We start from the raw sequence: 20123 nt of genomic DNA on the forward strand, positions 1-20123 counted from the left end.
ACAATGCACTCTACACGGCCTCGACACGGCACACACGCACACGCACACGCTGACGGCACGGCCACGGTACACTGCCTACGATATGGGCCGGGGACGCCGCGCCCACAGACCGCCCCGACCGGACACTTATAAATATGGGAGAGAGGAGCCAGGACTGGCACGGAGAAAGGGGTGTCGGGTTGGGGGGTGGATCCGGAGCTGAGGCCCACTGGGGAGGCTGAGACCAGTACTGGGGGATGGGGACGAGCCGAAAGGGAGAGGGACTTCCACCTGGGAGGGGAGAAACTGAAGCGGGCAAGGATGGGTGGGCGGGGCTGAACTGTAGGCTGGAGGTCGGAGAGTGGTTTAGGGCCGAAGGAGGACAGCTCAGGGTGAACAGCCAATAGGTAGGTGTTAAGTGTGTTTCCGGGAGGGGTTCCTGGCTTGGCGTGGGTGAGGCTAAAACCAGTGGGAACGTGTCAACTGGGAATCAGATTCGACTTTGGGGTGGGCGATTCGTCACGCGGGGGCCCCGCAAAGGAAACTGAAGATTCGGAGACCCCCCCCCCACCCCGCCCCGCCCCGCCCCATCTCCGGGTTGGCTTCCCAGACCAGCACGGCCCACCTCATTCCTCCCTACTCCCACCCAGCCCGGAATCCAACCTCCACTCCCAGGCTTCCCGCCCTTGGGAGGAGGCGGAGCGGGTCTCAGGAGTCTGGGCAAGAATGGCAGGGTGCCCCAGCCCCTCCCTACCACTTCCCTCAGCGGTCAGCTTCCGAGGGATGTCTCTAGCTGGGTTGGGGCTGCCTCCTGGATCCCCTCCGTGGAGCGGGAATGGGAGTGGGGACCCGGGGATCAGGATGGGAAGACACAGGCCCCTGGGGGGGGGCGGGGTAAGGGCACCGGGGGCGCGGGAGGAGGCCCTCAGCCCGGCACCCAGCTCTGGTTGGGGGGCGGGGCCCCAGCCAGGCCGGGCGGCGGCGGCGGCAGGGCCGAGTCGAAGTTGAAGTCCATTTCGTCGCTGTCCATGAAGTCGTTGAGGATGATGGACTCGACGTCGCACTCGAGGCTCCCGCTGAACATGTCGAGGTCCAGGTCGGCCGGGAAGCGGTCGGGCGCGGCACCCAGCGGCCCTGCGGCGGCGGCCGCGTACGGCCCCGGCAGCGCGTCCAGCAGGAGGCCGCCTGGGGGACCCCCGAAGACGGCCGCGTGGCCCGGCGGCGCCACTCCCGCCGCGCCCGCCTCGCCGGGCAGCGTCATAAGGCTGATGGGGTGGGCTAAGGCACTGCGCGAGGGCGCCGGCGGCGCGTACGGGGCCACCCCCTTGCCCGGGTAGGCGGTGGCCGCGCCCGCCAGCGCCAGCTCCCCGGGCGCGCCCAGCACCGGGCCGGGCCTGGGCGCGGGTGGCGGTGGCGGCAGCAGCGCGGGCAGCGCCCCCGGGCGGTAGGGCGCGGCGGCCGGCGCAAAGCTGGCCTGCTTGTTCTCCTGGATGGTCTGCATGGGAAGGCGGCGCAACGCGCCCAGCGCCGGCGGCCCGAAGCCCCCGCCCCCGCCGTAGGCACCGCCCTTGCAGCCGCCGAAGTAGGCGGGCGTCCCGGCGCGGGCCCGCGGCCCGTACGCATCCTGCGAGCCGTCCAGCAGCGCCTCGGGCATCCCCGCCCCGCCGCCGCCGTGCAGGCCCAGCGGGCCCCCGAGCTCGGCCAGGCGGGTCAGCTCCCCCGGGCAGCGCGCACCCAGCGCGGGCGACAACGCGCTCGCCGGGCTTGGGTACATGAGCGGCGACGACGGCGCCAGGGCCTCCAGGGCCTCGTCGTCCTCCAGTTCGGCCGCCTCCCCGAGCAGGGGTCTCCCGCCTCCGCGGAAGTCGGCCCACGCCTCGTAGTCGTCGCTGGCGTGCGAGGCCGGGCTCGTGGCCCACTTGGCCGCGGCAGGCACGGGTCCCGGGGCTGGCGCGCCCTGGGGACTGTCGTCGGGGCTTCGCTCCGGTGCCTGCAGCTGCTTCTTCTTGCTGGCCTTACCCTTGATGCGCAGGAACTTGGCCCCGTTGTCCATGGACACGGCCCTGCGCCGCGGGGTCTTGCCCGTCTTTCCGCCCTCAGGGTTCAGCATCCACCAGGAGCTCTTGCCTGTGCCCTCGTTCTGCACGCGGATAAACCGGGTGTGCAGAGACAGGTTGTGCCGGATGGAGTTCTGTGGCCAGAGACAAGGATAGGGGTGGGGGAGTGGGAAGTGAGGGGGTAATTGATGGGAAGAGGAGTGGGAGAAAACGGAGAAGTGAGAGTATAAGAGAACGGGAGAGGAGCCAAAAGGCGGAGGGGGAGGAAATAGGGAAGATGAAAGGGTAAAGGGGAGAAGGGGGGAACAGGTGTAAGTACCAGGTCGGACAAACTCAGACTATCCATCCTCTACCCCAGACCTGCCCCATCCTTCCCACTCCCCTGCCCCACACAGGCACTGTCTGTAGGGTGAGGCCAGAGCTTTGGGTCTAGCCTTTCCAGGGAGGCAACTCCTAAGGGACCTGCAACGGGGGAGCAAGACCCCCCCCTCTCCCCAACTCAGCCAAGCCCCGCCCGGGGCTAGCCAGGCTGCCAGGGCCCCCCAGCAGATTATGTAAGGGCTCATGCCGCTGCGGCTCATTTGTCCGCTCCCCACCACCCTGCCAGCCTGGCATGGCGCCAGGAGCCCGAAAACCCAGGGCTCCAGAAATCAATCTCGCGGTGACTGATTAAGCCCTGTTTAGAACTAATTGCTCTTTCGTGTGTGGGGAGAATAAATTACCTGCTTTAATTTCGTGTCTTTAAAATGCAACTGCAGGTAGAGAAGACTGTTAACCCTTTGCTGGGAGGGCCTGACCAGGGAAAGCAGAATAGGCTGGGGGTCCCCAAGGTGGGTAGAGGCCCAGACTTTCCCCCAGCTTCTCTGAGCTTCTGTGAACTCCACAGAGGCCTTGGATCCCAGCAAGCCCCTCAAAGCACATCCACTGGCCATGAAGACCCCAGACCCCGCCTCTGCTCACTGCCCACCTTCAGGTCAGCCCAGGTCCCCTCTGGGCTGCAGCCCTCCCTCCCCTCCCCACCCACCTGATGCAGAGTAGCTCTGCCCTCAAAGCCCCTTCCTGGTGGAACCTTCACAAAATCTCCACAATGCAGGTGGCATCAGGCCCATTTACAGACAAGAAGACCGAGGCTCAGAGAGGTGAAGTGGCTTGCCCAAGGCCACAGAGCCCTTCGGCTGCCCCTGGTCCTTCCCTGGGCTTCACCTTAGGCACACCTATACATATCCTCTTCTAAATTTCTGTTGGGCCCCATACCACTGCCTGCTTTTGCCAGGCCTGTCCTGGGGACAGAGGAAGGCTGGGGAGTCCACAGCTCCACTGACCTGGCTCCCCACAAGAACCTGGAGGAGTAGAACTTCTGCAGGGCCTACCATGCCCCACCTCTGAGGCCTCCCTGCTGGTGGCCTGGACCTCCTGGCTCAGGCACTGCTGTGGAAACAGCAGGGGTTTGGGTATCTGCAAGGCTGGGCAGGATGCCTGGCCCTTTTCAGCCACCTAGCTATGTGACCATGGCTATTGACTCAATCTCTAGGAGCCCATGCCTCAGTGAGCTCCTCTGGAAAAAATGGGCGACATCCAGTAACCACTTCAGAAGGCTGTTAGATCATTACCTGAGATAATGTGTGTGGGTGTTTGGTGAACACACCAGGTGCCCATAAACGCTGGTTAAATCCCTCACTCTGGCCAGAAGACCTCACTTCTTAGATCACTCCACAGACCCGCTCTGTCTCTACAATCCTTAGTATCAGACCCTGAGTGTAACTGCGCTGGGCACGAACAACTCTGGGGAGCTGGCATTACCCCCATCTCATGTACCAGGGAATGGAGGCCAGAGGCATGATGTAACTTGCCCTCGGTCCCACAGGTGGTAATGCCAGGTACCACTCCAGATCTGCCCGGCATACGGACCTGCTCTCATCCGCCCAGCTCCAGAACCTCTGATCTGCGAGGGCTCTCCCTCCTGCCTCCTTCCCGCCTGTCTCCAGAAGGAGGTGTCCTCCCTGCTGCCCAGGGCACCCTCCCACCCCTCACCCCCAGTTCCAGGTACTCACCTGACTCTTCAGGGCCCCAGGCTCCCTATCTCTGGCACTTTCTGGTCTTGGGAGATAACAGCTAGGGCTTCAAGGTCCGTCCCAGCATTGTTCTGCCTGGCTTCTCCTGGGGCCCTGAGAAGAGGGGAGCTGAACCCCCAGGGAGTGGTGCTCCCTGGAGTAGAAAACCCCTCTCCTGCTCCCGCCCCTGCACCTGGCTCCCCAGCCCCTTCCCAACACCTGTGTTGGTTGGGGAGGCCTCAGAGGCCTCAGTTCTCCTCCCCTGGGGGATTATCTGCCTTACCAGAGGCTCCACCTCCCAGCTTCTCCAGCTGGAGGTCAGTCAGGCTACACCTCTTTATCAGTGTCACTATGTGCCAGCCCAGTTCTGAGTGCTTGGGGGTGGGGGGAGGAGGAAGGACACCGCCAAGTACGGGCACCTCCCGAGTACCTGCCAGGTCAGCCCTGAGTTCTGGAAGTACTTGATCTCACGTGATCATTCTGTCAGTCTCCATACAACGCAGGGATTGTGAGCCCTATTCAAGATGAGGCGAGTGAGGCTCAGAGAGATTAAGTAAATTGAAAAGATCACACAGTTTAAGTGGCAGAGCCAGGCACTGATTTCAGGTTAGTCTCGTTCTGAGGCTAAAGGAACTCACGTTCCACCATGGCAGAGAGAACAAGTCAGAAAACTTCCAAAGAATCTTAGGAAACCAGTCCTCCATTTCTTCTGAAACTTTCCATGACGTAACCAACCCTAGAAGCTGGCAGTATGGGAAGCTGGAGGCATGTTAAAAGGTCAAAATTCCCTACAAGTCTTGAGCTTCCTTTGTAGAATTCAAAGGAATCTTGCACTGTACTCTGTAATACTTCCAAATTTTCTGAATATCAATAAAAATGTTTTAGGTTACCACCAAGAACACATGTTCCAGACCTATGAAGGTCTGCATCCTTCCCCACTCTGTTTCCTGCCCAGCCAGGTACCCCTGAGCCCCAGCCCAAAACCACAGCTGGTCGGACCCAGAGAGAAAAAAGGACTTGCCCCAGTTCACCCAGGGATTCGAGCCCAGGCCTCCTGACCCCCAGCTTGGTGGCCCTCCTCCCCTGGCAAGCCTGACCTGGGGCCAGTCCCTCCTCCTCTCTGGGCCTGTTTCCCTCCCCATAAATTGATGAGATGGGCCACTGGATTCTAGGCACCTTTTCAGTCTGACAATAAAAAGTTCTTGGAATCATTCAGTCCAGAGGTTTTCAAACTTTTGTTTTTTTTAAAGTAGTGGAAACTTTTTAGTGAATGGAATCTAATGCAAAACTTGAGTGTTCTACACTCAAGCCATCAGAGGTGGGGCAGGGGTACCTGGAGCCCTGCCTGCTCAGCACCCTCCCTTGGCACTCTCACTGAAAACGAGGCCCTTGGGGAGGGATTCTGCAGGCCAGATGGATGGGGCAGTTGAGGCCTAGAAAGGTGCCGTGCCTTGGCCGGGGTCACCCAAGGAGGTGGCCCAGAGCTGGGCGAGGACCTAGGCCTTGGTCTGCTGAGCCAGGCTCTTCACCAGGTGTGCACCAGGGCTGTGCCCCAGGAGGCAAGGCCAGGCCCTGCAGCCCATTCTGGCTACTCAGGTGCCAGCCACCTGGTTACCCATCAGAGCTCCCGGCCAAGATCCAGTGGCAAGCACCGATCACATCTCGCCCACAAGGCCTCCTGGGAGGCCGGAGGCCACGGAGGAGGTGAGGGAGACGCCTCTACCAGGCAGCAGTAACCAGGGCTCCCTCTCAGAGTCACCTAGCAACCCGCCACCACAGCTACGGCCCCGGCATGCCCCGGTTCCCCTGGTGTGCAAGCTGGGCCCTGCTTCTGGGGCCTCACACCTCCCACACCTCCATGCAGGCCTGGGGCAGGTTCCCAGGGGAGATGGGACCTCCCTGACTCAGTGCCTCAGAGGCCATCAAGGGGCGGAGGGAAGGGACAGTAGGTTACATCCCACATGCCCATGCTACTCTCCCTCAGAACCCAGGCGAGAGGCCAGCCCCCTGGGGCCTGAGGCACCAGGGAGAAGAGGCTGGTACAGGACTAAGAGCACAGGCTCTGGTGTTGGATCTGGATTCCAGTCTTGGCTTCAACACCCACAAACAATGGAGCAAAAGATGCTTTGAACCTCCATTTCCTCAAACAGCTACCTGCTTGTACCCTGTTTCCCTCCAGGCATCAGCTGGAGGGATCCTGTAAATAACGTGGACCACATCCAGTCCTGCCCAGAACACTCTGATGCCCCCATCTCACTCAGAGTAAAGAACAAAGGCCTTGCCGTAGCCCACAAGCCCTTCCATGACCTCCCAGGCTCCTCCCCTGACCCTGTCCTGCTGCCAGGAACCTGCCGGGCACCATCCCACCTTGGGGCCTCGGTCGCAGGGGCAACACTGTTCACCCAGATACTCACATCCATCTCTCATCTCCTTCAAGTCTCTGTTCAGATGTCACCTATGTGAGAAGCCCCATCCCGCCCACTCTTTGAACAAGTGCTTCTCTGCCTTGCCATTTCTTGGCCCCCTTAGCCTGCTCTGAATTTTTCTAAAGCAATTAGCGCTTTCTAAAGTACCATATAATTTCTTTATATTCTGTGTTTATTATTTATTGTCTGGTTTCCCTTATATTAGAAAATAAGTTCCATGAGGGATTTCTGTGCCCCCCCTTTTTTTTGTAACCAGACCCCATGTGTTTGGTATATGCTAGGCATTTCATAAATTTTTGCTGAATGAATGAAGGAGAGACAGAAAAGGGGGGGAACATTGTGTGGCAGGGAGAATTAATGAGACTGTCAGAGTGGCTGGCACACGATAGGGGCTTCTCCAAACTGGGCTGAGAGAGGGGAATACAGGACGGAATGGGAGGCAAGCATGGGGTGGAGAAAGGCAGGAGCGGTCGGAGCCACAGAAGGAAGCGCAGCGAGGAGGAGGGGCTTCTGTTCAAGGGGAAGAAGGGCTCCCAGGGTGAACAAGGCGGCTGCCCACCCCAAGCCCCACCTGCTCGCTCCTGCTCCCCAGATAGACTTGGGGAACCCAAGGCTTGCTGTGGCCAAGCTCTCTCACAGCCTGGACCACGTGGGCCAGAAGACGCTGCAGCAGCCCCTGTGGGAACAGAATAACCTCGTCCTTGCTGATGGTGCCTCCCTCGTGGACAGGGTCTGAGCCATTTGGTAGTGGCAGCTCATCTATCCAAGAGGACGCCCTCATCTATTCCCAGGACACCCTTCGCCCACGAGCGGTAATGCATTCATCTGACAGCACAACCCCATTTATCCAGCACACCAGTCCCATTTATCCAGCAAGTACAACCTCATTCGCTAACAGCACTCCATTCACCTGACGGGCCCCCTCATTTATCCAGCAGGACGCCCTCATTTATCCTCCAAGTCAGAGGCTCTCCTTCCTCCTGTGGTGTGGCTGTGTTCTCTGACGGTGCAACCCGACTGATCCAGCGGGACATCATCTCTTCTACAAGTACACTTCATCCCCTGATAGTACAACCTTATTTATCTAATAATGCAGCCTTACCTTGCCTCCAAGTACCACCTCATTCCCTGACAGTACACCTCGTTTATCTTCCAGCACAACCTCATTACTCCTCCCAGCATAGCTTCATTCCCTGATAGCTCAAGCTCATCCAATCTTACTTCTCCAGCCAGAGCCCACCAGATCTCAGGGCTGAAGAGTAGGGGCAAAGAGGGGGAGTTTGGAGAGAGAAGAAGGGTCCCACCATTTGCTGTCACCTGCCTAGAGAGGGCTGCATGGCACTATGACTATATCCAATCTCCCCAGGCCCTAAAGGGCCCATGGACTTTGAGTTCTAGGTTGCTCGGCCCAGCCAGCCCTCGACCATTGCCCCACCTCCCATCTGGTCCCCTCGAGAGCTAAAGAGGGCCCACGGGAGGGATTTCCTTCAGCTCTCCAACAGGGGAAAAAACCCCACCTGATTCGATTTGTAGCATTTGCTGAGTTCTGTGGCATGGATACTCCCATCGTAGCCAATTTTAAGCTGGCAGCATGATGTCATTGAGTGCAGAACTGGGAAGAAGTGTGCGTGATCAGCTCTCACGAGCCAGTGCAAGCCAGCTCTCGCACACCACTGGCCCGTGCTCAAATACTGAGGCAGGAGAAGGGCACCACCTACCATGTGCCAGACCTAAGCTAGGTTCTTTAGATACGTTTCTTCTTTGAATCCTAAAAACCACGCAGACTGTGAGTAGGTAATGCTATTTTACAAAGTGTGGGGGGAGAACTGAGACTCAGGTGGGTTAAATGACTCCTGAGGCCATGAAGCTGGGAAGTGACGGAGCCAGGTCTGGGTCTCGGGGCTGTTGGATTCCAAAGCTAAGGTTCTTCCTACCCACACCGCCAATGGGGCGGGGAACACTGCCCTGCTGCCCACCTCAGAGGCCATCCCTGCCCTGTTTCTCAAGCCCAAGCTTCCTGGCTTTCATCAGAGACAGGAGACTCAAGTCTTGCGCTCCCCACCCACAAGCCCTGTGCTACCTCCTGGCCTCTGGCACCAAGGGGGTTCCAGGACCCTCCCAGTTCAGTCCTGGGTCTTGCGTCCATCCAGCCAGCCCAAAACCAGGTATGGATTCCTCTCCAGGTTCCATCGCTGTCCAAGGTTCAGCCCGGCCCCTACCTCAGGAAGCTGACCCCAACTACCCAGTGGGGATGGCGATCCAGCTCCCCCCTCTAGTGCCTTCCTGAGCAGAGGTCACCCGTGGGGTGCGTGAGTGCTCTGACCCCCCCATGACTCCCATTTCTTCCCTCCCCGCCTCCTTCCCTCCTTTCCCTGCATAAAGAAGGGTTAAGGGCTAGAGTTGGAATCCCAGCTTCATCCATGTGACCTTGGGCCTCCCCCGTAAAAGAGGGTAACTATCACAACGGTGGGGGAGGGGGCGTGGCTGGGAACTGGATGAGATCCCACATGTCAAGAGTCCTCCTGACTCCCTGTCTCAGCCCCAGGAGCAGCTCTTGCACCACACCCCACCTCCTCTGGCCCAGGAACACACCTGACTCAGAGAGAGCCACAGACTCTGGGGGAGGGTGGCCGGCGGCGGGGAAGGGTCACTGGCTCTGCTGCCTGGAGTACTCAACCAGACAGGATTCCTGGCAGAAGGGGTGACCTGGATGACCTCAGCGCCCTGAGGCCACATGCAAACCCTTGGTACTAGGGTGTGCAGTGAAGGAGGGATAGAAGGGCAGGTGGGGTCATCAGAGCCACAGGTGTTGACAGGTGAATGGGCTTGAGGTCAGCAGTGGAACAGAAGTGGGCAGCCAGGGGCCAGGAGGAACCAAATGTCCAAAGCAAGGCATGAGGTCAAGGGACAGGCCCTGGCGTCCCCCACCCCTGCCACCCCAGAGACAACAGAACGCACACACCCAGCCTGGACAGCACACAAATCGGCAGCAGAAGTCCCAGCTCACCCCTACTCAAAAGCCCATGGCTCCTCATCCCGCCAGCGCTTGGGTCCAACTCCAGACTGACATTCAAGGGCCCTCTGATGCTCTCCAGCTTCATTACCCCCATTCCCTTAAACCCATCTGGGACTCCGGCCACCCTGGATGTCTCACGCCTCATGCCTTCTCACACTCTGTTCCCTGTGCCTTTCCCTCGCTCTCTGCTCACGTGGTTCCTCCTGCTCCGTCAGGGCTAGCTGTGCAGCATCTTCCTAGCCCCCTCTGCCAGCCCCAAAGATAGCTGCTCCCACCTCAGTGCTACTGCAGAAATCTACCTGCACGCTGGAGTATAACTGTAGGTGAGTCTGCCTCCCCACTTGAACTCTGTGGGGCAGTCCTTGACTCACAGCAAGTCAACACATAGGTTGGAACTCTCAGCAGCCGTGAACAGCTCAGGCCTGGCAACTCTGTGCCGTTTCTGTTCAACAAGACCTCAGGCTGGAGATCCAGGCCTTGCCTCCTCCCTCCCGGTTTCCCCTCCAGTTCCTGCTGCCTCTGCCACCTCCCTCCCTCTCCCCTGGCTTCTCAGGAGACTTCAGCAAAGTGAGAAAGGAAAGAAAGTACCATTTGCTGAGCATTCGGTGCACTGTGCTGGCACTCAACAATTAAAATCTTACTGAGTATCTGTAACAAACCTCTGAGTTGGTTTATTACCCTGATTTTACAGATGAGAAACTGAGGCTTCAAGAGACAACTGACCTGCCCAGGTGGGTAAGTGTTGAGGCAGGAATTCATACCCAGGCCCTTACTCTTCCTCCTACCCTGAGAGGCCTCTAGGGAGGAGCCCAGGCCAGACAGAAGCTCCCCTGGGAAGGGACGCCAGGAGCTGTCCACACTGGCTCAGCAACGCCTCCACAGACTCTTCCCTCCCTCTTCCAGGACTACAGGGGATCCCTAAATTCCAGGCCATTCAGGCCTCTCCCAGCCTCTCCTCATCGGAGCCCCCTCCCTCCGTCTGCCAGCAGCACATCCCACACCCCTGCCCCCGGCCCTGGGAGCAGCTGCGGTGACCTCACCCAGTCCTGCCCCGGGCCTGGCTCTGGGGAGGGCTCAGCAGCTGTGCCCCAGCCCTACAGGCTGGCTCCTGGGGGGGAAGGGGGGGGAAGAGTGGGCATGGTGCCAAGAGGACCATCTGCTCTCCCAGGGGCATGGCCACCCGCATAGACACTGCCCTCGTCCCCAGGGGCCGCCCTTGGCCCTCTGTCCCCATGCCAAGGGGCTCCAGGAGCTCAGGACAGCCCACCCAGACCGGGGCACCAGCCCTCATCTGCCATCTGTCTTCTCCTGGAGCCTGAGAGGCCCTTGCAGGGCATGTTGGAGCACGAATGTCCGCTGAAAAATGAACAAGTGCTCAGGGTAAGCTCTGGGGGCAGAGGCCAGAGGCCAGGGCTGGGTGTGCTGAGCGCTGCCTGCCCCAGCACCAGCCCTGCCGAGCCAGGAGCAGGCGACCCCCTAGGGGCTTGGCGGGGGGGGGGGGGGCTCCATCCACTCACATCTGCTCAGCTGGCAGGTGCCTCTGGCTGAGGGCAAGCCCCTTCCCCCACGGCCCCAGCTCAGGTTACAAAAGAAGGCAAGGCCAGCTGAGGACAGGGGGAGGGGACTGGAGGGGTGGAGGAGGCATCACAACTTCCCAGAGTGTTGGGGGAGGTGAACTCGGATCCCTAGATGAGACTGAGGGCCAGAGAGGGAAGGACCATGCCCAAGGTCACACAGACTGCCAGTGGGCAAAGAGGAGCCAGCGTCCAGGGGCAGGCAGCCCCGGATTCGAGGGTGACCTTGAGTAAATCACTGGCCTCATCTGTAAAAATACAGTGCCTAAAACCTGCCTGCTTGCCTCCCAAGGCCATGGGGAAGACTCTGTAGGCTAGAGAGCAGTGGTTGGACCTAAGAGCAGGATGAAGCTCGGACATCCTGATCTTCTGACACCCCAGGGACAGAAAGGGAGGGACTAGAAGAAGAAATCCTACCCCCGACCCCAAACACATACATAAGTCAGTGTCTCTCAGGGATCAGGGCCCAGGACCCCTACCCTACACAGCACACGTGGAGGTATCTCCTTTCCTTTCCCAGAGCAATGAATAACAATAATGATATTTGCTAAGATTTCACTGGGGACTTTACATGTAACTCTCCTTACATGCAATTCTCACAACAAAGCTTGGACATAAGTCTTATTATTATCCCACTTTGCAGAGGGGGAAACTGAGGCTAGGTTGCCCAAGGCCACACAGAGGGTAAGTGGCAGAACTAGGACTGCTCCTCCCTGCTTGCTTCCAGACTCCTACCCACAGCACTTTGTCTTACCTCTGAGATCCTCAAGGCACCAAAGGGTGCTGCTTGGCACCTCAGGCCTGGCATCTTGGAATCATGGGGCCTCCACCCTCTCTCAGGCTCATCTTCTTCCCTGGACCCCAGTATTGGGCCCACGTTGGGCACCTGAACCAGTCTCTCCCCCCACCCCAACCCTCCATACCATCCTTTCTACCCATGCCATTCCTCATCCCCCACAGCTTGGAGTGCCAGCTCCTTGGTGTGGCGTTCAAGGCCATTCGCCGTCCGGCCCCTGCTTGCTTCCCCAGCCTCAAGTCCTGCTGGGCTCCAGCTAACACAGCCAGACCCTGTGGGGCTCCTAAAGAGTCCTGAGGGTTTGACTCCTTTGCCTGGTTCTCCCCCCTCACCTCCAAATACCCATAGCTCATTATCTGGTCCTCCATCATGACCCTGGGTAGTTTTTATCCTCATCTTATCTCCCCAGCTGGACCTGCAGGCATTTCGAGGGCAGGGAGCCAGTCCGGTTCCTCTGAGCAGTGCTGCACAATGGGTGCCCAGTGGGTGTAGGCCTGGATTAAAGTGAGTGGGGGAAGTGGCCATCAGCCCTGGGGCCTGCAGATGGAGGGGGGCGGACAATGTCAGCTCCCTCCCTCTGGGAGCTCTGAATTTGAGAAAGGGGGCCAGGGATCCCAGAGCCACCCCCAAGGCTGGAAGCCCCAGGGCCAAACTCTAAGGGAAATCAGAGAGACAGTGCTAGGGCTGGGGGGCAGGGGGGTAGCGGCCAGACTAGACTGGCCTGGCCAGAGCACTTGGTTAGGGAGGAGTAGCCCAGGGGAGTTTCATTTCTGTCCCTTCCAGTGGGATACTGTGAGAGCTACTTTGTTTCTCTCAGCCTCACTTTCCTCATCTGCAAACTGGGGATAGTAGCAGTACCAGCTTCATGGTTTGCTGTGAAAATTAAGTGGAAGCACACCTGTCATGGCATGTGGTGGTTGCATCCTGAGCTGGAAGAGTTCTGTGTGGCTGAAGCAAGGGTCAGAAGACGGCTGGGGTGAGTGATGTGGCTGTACAGGTTGACTGGGGCCAGGTGGCCAAGGCCTGGAGTGGCACGCTACAGCCCCAGGACTGGATCCTGTTAAGACCAGCACCACGCTGTACACATGGTCTCGCCTCCCCCACCAGACGGGGAGCTAGCAGACAGCGGGGGCTGCGACTTTCCACTTCCTTGTGGGCCAGCGCCAGAGAGGCCTGCTGAGTACACGACGTTTCCCCTCCCTCCGGCAGCCAAAGGCTCTCAGTGGCAGAGCACATCAGACACGGAGGGCGGGCGAATGTATTGTGGTGTTTCAGTCCCTTGGAGCTGACTGCATGGGGCTCAATTCCCTGGAGGACCCAGAAAAGAGTGAGGAGGAGAGATGGGGGCTCAATCTGGGCAGCCTGTTTAGAGAAGAAGGTGGTCCTCCCTGGGAGCGGAAGACGGGAGGGGGACTTCCCTGGAGGTCCAGTGGTTAAGAGTCCGTGCTTCCACCGCAGGGGTTGCGGGTTCAGTCCCTGGTCGGGGAACTCAGATTCGGCAAGCAGAAGCAGAGGAAGCTACCATCTAAGGCGTCGGTTCAGAATCCGACCAGTCATCAGACAGACCTGTTAAAATACAGATTCCAAAGCCCACCCACTGAGAGTTTGATACAGAGGGTCTGAGACAGGGGCTGCAGATCGTACTACCTAAAAGCTTCTAGGTGACTCTGATAATCAGCCAGCTCTGCCAACAACTAAGGATTTAAGGCAGATTCTCAGAAAGACACATTGGGTTCCAGAATCACTGGGAGGTAGGATTTTGTTCAAACTACCCAAGCACCCGCCTAGTTTCTGAGGGGTGTCCCCAGGGTTCAATCCATGAGAGTCGATAGCAGCCTTGGTGAGCATGTAACAGTGGTAGTGGTTTGGGTTGAGAACTCCAGTGTCAGGTATAAAGATGGCAGTGGGAGGGCTGCCTGGGATCAGAGGCAGCAGGGAAAGTGGGAGGGAGGGCAGGGCCTGGACAAGGCCAGCAGAGGGCCCAGGGGTCCAAACAGAGAAGTTTGGGCTTGGTTGGCTCCCAGGGGAACTGAGGAGCCCTGGAGGGTTCTGGAGCGAGCATGAGTGAGCCTTGGGGCAGGAGGGCTGGCTGGGGTGTGGGCTGATACTGCACGGGCATTGGAAGATGGTGAAACATGGAGGAAACAGGTCTGCATCTAAATCTAGGCTCAGCCTTGTCTCAGCTATGCTACCTTGGCCAAGTGACTTCATCTTTCTGAGCCTCCATTTCCTCAACTGCAAAATGGGGCTATTAACACACACATACGTGGCAGGACCCAGGGAGGATGAAATGAGAGGATTTATGTGAAGTGCCCAACTGACTGCCTAGCACCCAGGCGTTCATCCTCTGAATTCTCCTTCCCCTTCCCAAAAGAGGCATCCCCCTTAGAGACCAGAAAGGCTTCTCTGCAAAGAGGGAGGCCCGGGGCGGGGGGGGGGGGGGGGCGGGGGGGGGCCCCTCCCCCACACACCACCTGGCCCCCCTCCCACCTCCACATATGGGTTGGGGGGTGGGGAGAGGCAGCAGACAGCCAAACCCTCCCAAACAGGAGTTGGTTTCCATGGTAACCAGGATGCCAGGAGGAAGGGGGGCGCTCCAGATCCAGATCCAGCTGTCCCCCTGAGCGCCCTACCAGGGCCCCAGAGCCTCCGCTAATGCCCACCTAACACCCTGTACCCCCATCTGCCTGCTCTGGTAGCCAGCTGGGACTGCCAGGAGCACTCCCTTCACTGTGCCCAGAGTTTGTCTGCCACCTGGGTACTGCCAGGGTCAGGGTAGGCAGCCCCAAGCAGGAGTCCCCAGTTCGAGTCCATCCACACCTGTACTCACGTGCTTCCACCCATGATAAGTCCCATTAGGTACTCTATGCTCTCGGTCCCAACTAACCCCTCATGGCTCCTAGAACCAGAGGGTTTGTCAGTCACAGCCCCGAAAGGGCCACAGACTGAGTGAGTTAGGCCCTTTGGACACAGATGAGAACACTGAGGACCAGAAGGGGAGAGAGCTTTGCTCCAGCTCACACACGCTAGATCAGGGTCCCCTACAGGTGCTCTGCCCGCCACTCACCAACTCCCGACTCCACAGCTCCAAAAGACCCCAAAGGGCTGAACTAGGACACCCTGAGTGATGCTCCAGAGAGATGGGTCATTGCCAGGGAGAAGGAAGGAAGGCCTAACAACTTGAAGGTCTTGTCTAGCAATAGAATGGGCAGTCCCAGAGCTTGCGGGCTCCAGGTCCCTGGGAGTGTGTGAGAAAGGGATTGATCTGGGAAGGAGGCTTGGAAGCAGGTGATGGGCTCCACCTCTCTTGGAGATCCGAAGTCAGACTCAGAGGTGGAAGGAGTGGGCACCAATGTGTACCTGTTTCTCAGGTACCCACTCCCAAGTTGGGAGGCAGGCCACAGGCTGTAAATAAGAAAGGGGTGATGAGGAGTCAGCCACAAGTTAAGGGAGACAGTGAGGTGAGGAGGGGGCTCCGCGTGCTATAGCTGGTGCACCCATATCCCAGAGGCTCACATCCACACATGCAGCCCACGACCACACCCTAACCCTTCACAAGACATAGAGAGAGGGGCTTCCGTAGCCCCCAGGATCCCACGGAGTGGCCACCACCAGCTGCCACTCAAAGATGGGAGAAGGTGGGCTGCAAGAAACAAGCCTGCACCCTTTCCAAATCCCTCCTCTCCAGCCACAATGGCACAGGAGGAAATGCTTGAGTTTGGGGAACAGGACGGGGTTCAATTCCCAGGTCTGCCACTTCTCAGGGATGTGACCCTAAGACAAGTCACTTCTCCACCTGGGAAACCGGGATGCTAACACCCACCTGGAAGGATGGAGGACAGGATTTGAGGGGATGCGGGCTTGGCTGGTGGGCGCCTGCTCCCCGGCGCTCTGAGCCCTTCCCTTCTCTGGCAGAGCCCCTCCACTCCACTCAGTCCTGAGCTGGGTCCTCAAGGCGTGCAGAGAGGGGAGCCCCAAACCGCAGAAAGTAGCGGCTGGGGGGGCGCTGAACTTTCGAACCCGCACACACCTCCCCCACCAAGCGCCGTTCATTACCTTAACAGGAGTTAAAAATAACCGTCTCATCTCTTTAAATTAGTCTGTCTGCAATTACCGCCTGGCACGGCGCTGCCCGCCATCGTCCCGCTGGAGCGGCGCCAGGTGGCAGGCGGGGCCCTCACCCTGTCTGTCGGTCTGTCTGTCTGCCTCCAGGTCCCCCCCCTTCTCCCCGCAGAGGCGCAGCCACCCCAGGGGCCTCCCGGCGGCCCTGCCTCCCAAGCTCCCCAAGTTTCTGGGGAGGGGGCCGCCGGGCGGGCCACGCGGCTGGCAGAGTGTGGGGCCTTCGGGGAGCAGAGGACTGGGGGGGAAGGGCGCGGTGGCGAGGGAGGGGCGCCGGGAGGCCCGGGAAGCCGGAAGGGCCCGCCGCGCGCCAGCGCTCGTGGGTGGGTGTGAGCAGGTGGCCGTGGGAGTCTGCCGGGCGTGCCAGCAACTGTGCCAGGAGCGGCTGGCACGGGCTCGTGCCCAGGAGGCGGGCAGCTGCCAGCCCCCCGCTCGTGCAGCGCGGGGGGTGAGGACACCCCCCAACCCTGGCTCACACCGCCTCTTCCCGCACCTCCACCAGCCCTCGGGGCTGGGGATCCCCGGAGGACAAAGAAGAAGGAGGGAGCCCTGCTGGAACGGGCTGGGGGGAGGAGAGAAGGGGGAGCCCCTGCACGCACAACCACCGCTCAGTCGGGCTGTAGCAGGACCCTCCTCCTCCCGGCCTCTCTCAGATCAGTCCCTCCCCTCTAGCCTCCACCCCACCTAGGACCTACTGGCCCGCCTGGGCCTGATGCGGAGGGACACCCCCACCTCCTGATCCCACCCCACAACAGCCAAGCTGCTCCAGGCACTGAGGGAGAAGGGAAATCCCCATCCACTGGGCTCCTCCCCCACCAGTCCCAGGGACAGGAATGAGAGGCACCCAGGCCTGGCCTGGGAGCTCCCAGGGGAGCTGGCAGCCTGGAAACACAAAAGCAGGCGGAATAACTCCAAGGGCGCTAAGTGGAAGGAGCACCAGGACCCAGAGCAGCCTGGAAGGCTTCCCGGAGGAGGAAGGTGGGGCTAGAGTGTCTGAGAGGAAGTAGGAGGCTCTACCTGGATGTGGGATATCCACACTTTTGGGACACTGGAGAGGGAGCGAGACTCCTGTCCAAGCCCTCGTTCCAGGCCTGGAGACCCTCTGCCCTGACGGTAACACTACCAGCCTCTCTCTGGTGGAGTTCCCAGCACCAAGCCCAGACTCTCTTCGGGCTTCAGCCTGTTGGGTGCCTTAGGCCTGCTGTTGATCTTGCCTCCTCCAATTCCTCTCTGCAACACCTCTGAACTATCTTCCCACATCACAGGTGGGACCACAGGGCAAAGGCCAAGCACAGGGCCCTCACTCGGCCTTTCGCACGCCACAGCCCTGCCATCCCACGCTCCCAGCCCTGCCTAGGAGCCCTTCGTTCCAGCCTGGCACACCCAACAGTCTCCCAAACCCAACATATGCAATTCCACCTCCTTGCCTTTGCGTATGCAGTCAATATCCCTTGGAAGACTTTCTCCCAAATTCTACCCACCCACCCCACCCAGTGAAGACAGACCAGATCAAGTGCCATCTTCTCTGTGAGGGCTTGCCTGGCTCCCCAGGGGATCTACCCCACTTTCTCCACACCCCTACTCCCACCCCGACTCCCCGGCCCCTAGTCCTGCCTGCAAGACAGAGGGCTTGCGTGTGGAACTGGCTGAGCCCTGATGCATCCTGAAAGCAGGTGCAACACCTTCCCCTTCGGTCCCCCCACTCCATCTAACACAGGGTTCAGTACACTCCAGGGACTCAAGTGCAACACTTACGTGGGGGTGGGGGGGGAGTAAGGAACAATGGGGTCCCTGGCCCCAGCCCTGGCACCTGCGGTGTACAACAGGCTCTGCTAACCAGAGGGTGGCTGGGAGTTGGGAACGGCCTGGCCACCAGGGCCCTGGAGGGACTGACTGGGAATGGGGGAACAGGCATTAGGAGGGACAGGAATGAGAGGGGAAGGAGGCTCCCTGGGGAGCTGGATGGGGGGTGGGGTAGAAGGAGGACAGCCACTGAGGGGATGAGATGGGAAAAGCCAGGGGCCTCTCTAAACAGCCCTCCTCCAGTGCCTTGGGGGTCTCTGCCAGGGCCTAGGTCAGGAGCCCAAGGCTGAGGCTCCCTCACCAATGCCCTAGCCCAGGACAAGCATTCCTGAGCCCAGGCGCAGGGAGAACCAGTGTGTCCCCAGCAGCGTGGTGCAGTGGAAACTGCATCCAATGGGCAGGCGGGAGGCCTGGGCCATCATCCAGGGCCTGCCGCTCACTGATGACCTGAGAAGAGTCCCATTTCCTTCCAGGGCCTCAGTCTCACAGTCTGAGAAATGAACTCATGGGACTAAATTATCTCCAAGTACCTTCCCAATCACAGTCTAGGATTTAGATCTGCCCCTGTTTGAAAGCTGTCAGTGTCCCCCTCCCACATCCAGTGCCAGCAGGACACTATTCCAGAGGCTCTGGGTCCCTGGAGGGAGACACATCTAGACTGGAATCCAGTTTTCCCATCTGCTGACTATGTGACCTTGGGCAGTTCACTCCTCCACTCCCTGCCTCAGTGCCCAGCCCTATAAGTAGTGACAGTAAAACCCACCTCAGGGAGTGCAGAGAGCATTAAAGGAGACACCTGGCACAGATGCCTGAAGGTGCCTGGCACAGGGCTTGGCCCTGAGACCCTCAGTGAACTGAAGTTCTCTCCCAGCTTCAAGCCTCATGTTCCCTCTTGCCATCTTCCCCATCATCCCTCACCCATCAAGCCCAGCTGGAGCTCTGCCTCCTACAGGAAGCCCTCCTGGCTTATTCTGGCCCATAGTACCCTCCCTGGCCTCTGCTCCCTCTTCACTATCCACCTATTTCTTCACTCTTTTTCCAGACATGCACTGGTAGTTCCCAGTGCCAGGCTCTATGCTCAGTGCCGTGGGCACAGAGATTGTTCTGACACTGCCACTGTCTTCCAAAGGGGGTGGGGAAGGGAAATGAGACAGGACACAAAAGACTAAGACCTGTGACAGGTAGGGAGAGGGCCAGAGAAGAGGGAGTCCTGAGCTAGCTAAAAAGGGTTAGGGAAGGCTTCCTGGAAGAGGCATCTGAACTCTGTGCCCTTGAGGACAGGGACTATCTACAGGGAGAAGTGAAGGGTGGGACAGTACATGGGAGGGAGGTGGCAGCAAAGCACAAGGGCAGGACTCATTTAGGAGGAACAAGTGTTCCGGAGGGGGCTGAGCCCAAGGGGACCGGAGAGAGGATGGAGAAGGAGACTCATGTCGGCCCCTCCAGCCTGTGTCCCCACCCAGTAGTGGCCAGAGACAGACAGAGAAGCTGCCAGCGTAAAGCCTGAGAGCCATGGGCTCCCAGGGCAGAGCACCGTGGCCCCTACAGTGCAGCCACTGGGCATCTTGAGCTGTCCATGTCCGCAAGCCTCCCCTCCTCCACCAGCACACCTCCTTCCCCTGACCCTGCCTATAGGCACCACCAGCCAGAGCCCCTTCCCTCCATTCAGGCCTGCCTCCCTCATAGAGACCCCCCTCTCCCACAGGGAGTCTCACAGCTCACAGGCCCTAGGCATGGCCCGACCCCTACCCCACCCCAGTCTCCTCTCCCCCAAAGGCATCGACTATCCCCATTCCCCAACAAGTTGGCCAGGGGAGGGTCTGGAGGCCACAATCCAGTCAAGACCCTGTCGTCGCCCAAGATGGCTCCCCCCTTTCCATTTGGTTGGTACTGAGGCCTCCCTGGGGTGCCCCTCCCCTCTCCCCCTCCCCCAAGTGCATCTCGGCTCAGAAAGCTAGGGAAGTGGAAGACAGCCTCGGGTGGTCATGGACAGATCTCCAGGTCTCAATACCTTGCCCTCACACCAGCAGGGATCATCACCAGCCCACCATGCTGATCCAGGCAAGGGGGGCAGCAGCTGCCCCATGGAGAACTCAGATCTCAGGTCACCTGACCAGTTCCCCACCCTAGGCTGGCTGGTGCCCTAGAGTGAACTCCTGGCACCACAGAAAGAACTGTGGGCCTAGGGTCGCATTCCTCACCCTGAGGCCAGCTCCAGGGAGGGTAGTGGGAAAGATCTGGGAGGAAAGCAGCCACTGACCCCAAGTCATTATTTCAGCTCTTTAAGGAGGGTGCCCTGGTG

The 20123-nt window shown here is 59.4% G+C and overlaps 1 protein-coding gene across 1 annotated transcript in view; it reads right to left on the reverse strand.

Annotated features, from left to right (window-relative positions):
• Nucleotides 1-20123, reverse strand: part of FOXO6 (forkhead box O6) — a 21323-nt gene continuing 1200 nt past the window's right edge. Inside the window, exon 2 of the mRNA XM_024125222.3 lies at nucleotides 1-2170. Within this exon, the coding sequence (XP_023980990.1) occupies nucleotides 905-2170 (1266 nt within the window). The 3' untranslated portion in view covers nucleotides 1-904. The remainder of the gene's footprint in view (nucleotides 2171-20123) is intronic.

This window comes from Physeter macrocephalus, unplaced genomic scaffold (assembly GCF_002837175.3).
Source record: "Physeter macrocephalus isolate SW-GA unplaced genomic scaffold, ASM283717v5 random_376, whole genome shotgun sequence".
Lineage (NCBI taxonomy): Eukaryota > Metazoa > Chordata > Mammalia > Artiodactyla > Physeteridae > Physeter > Physeter macrocephalus.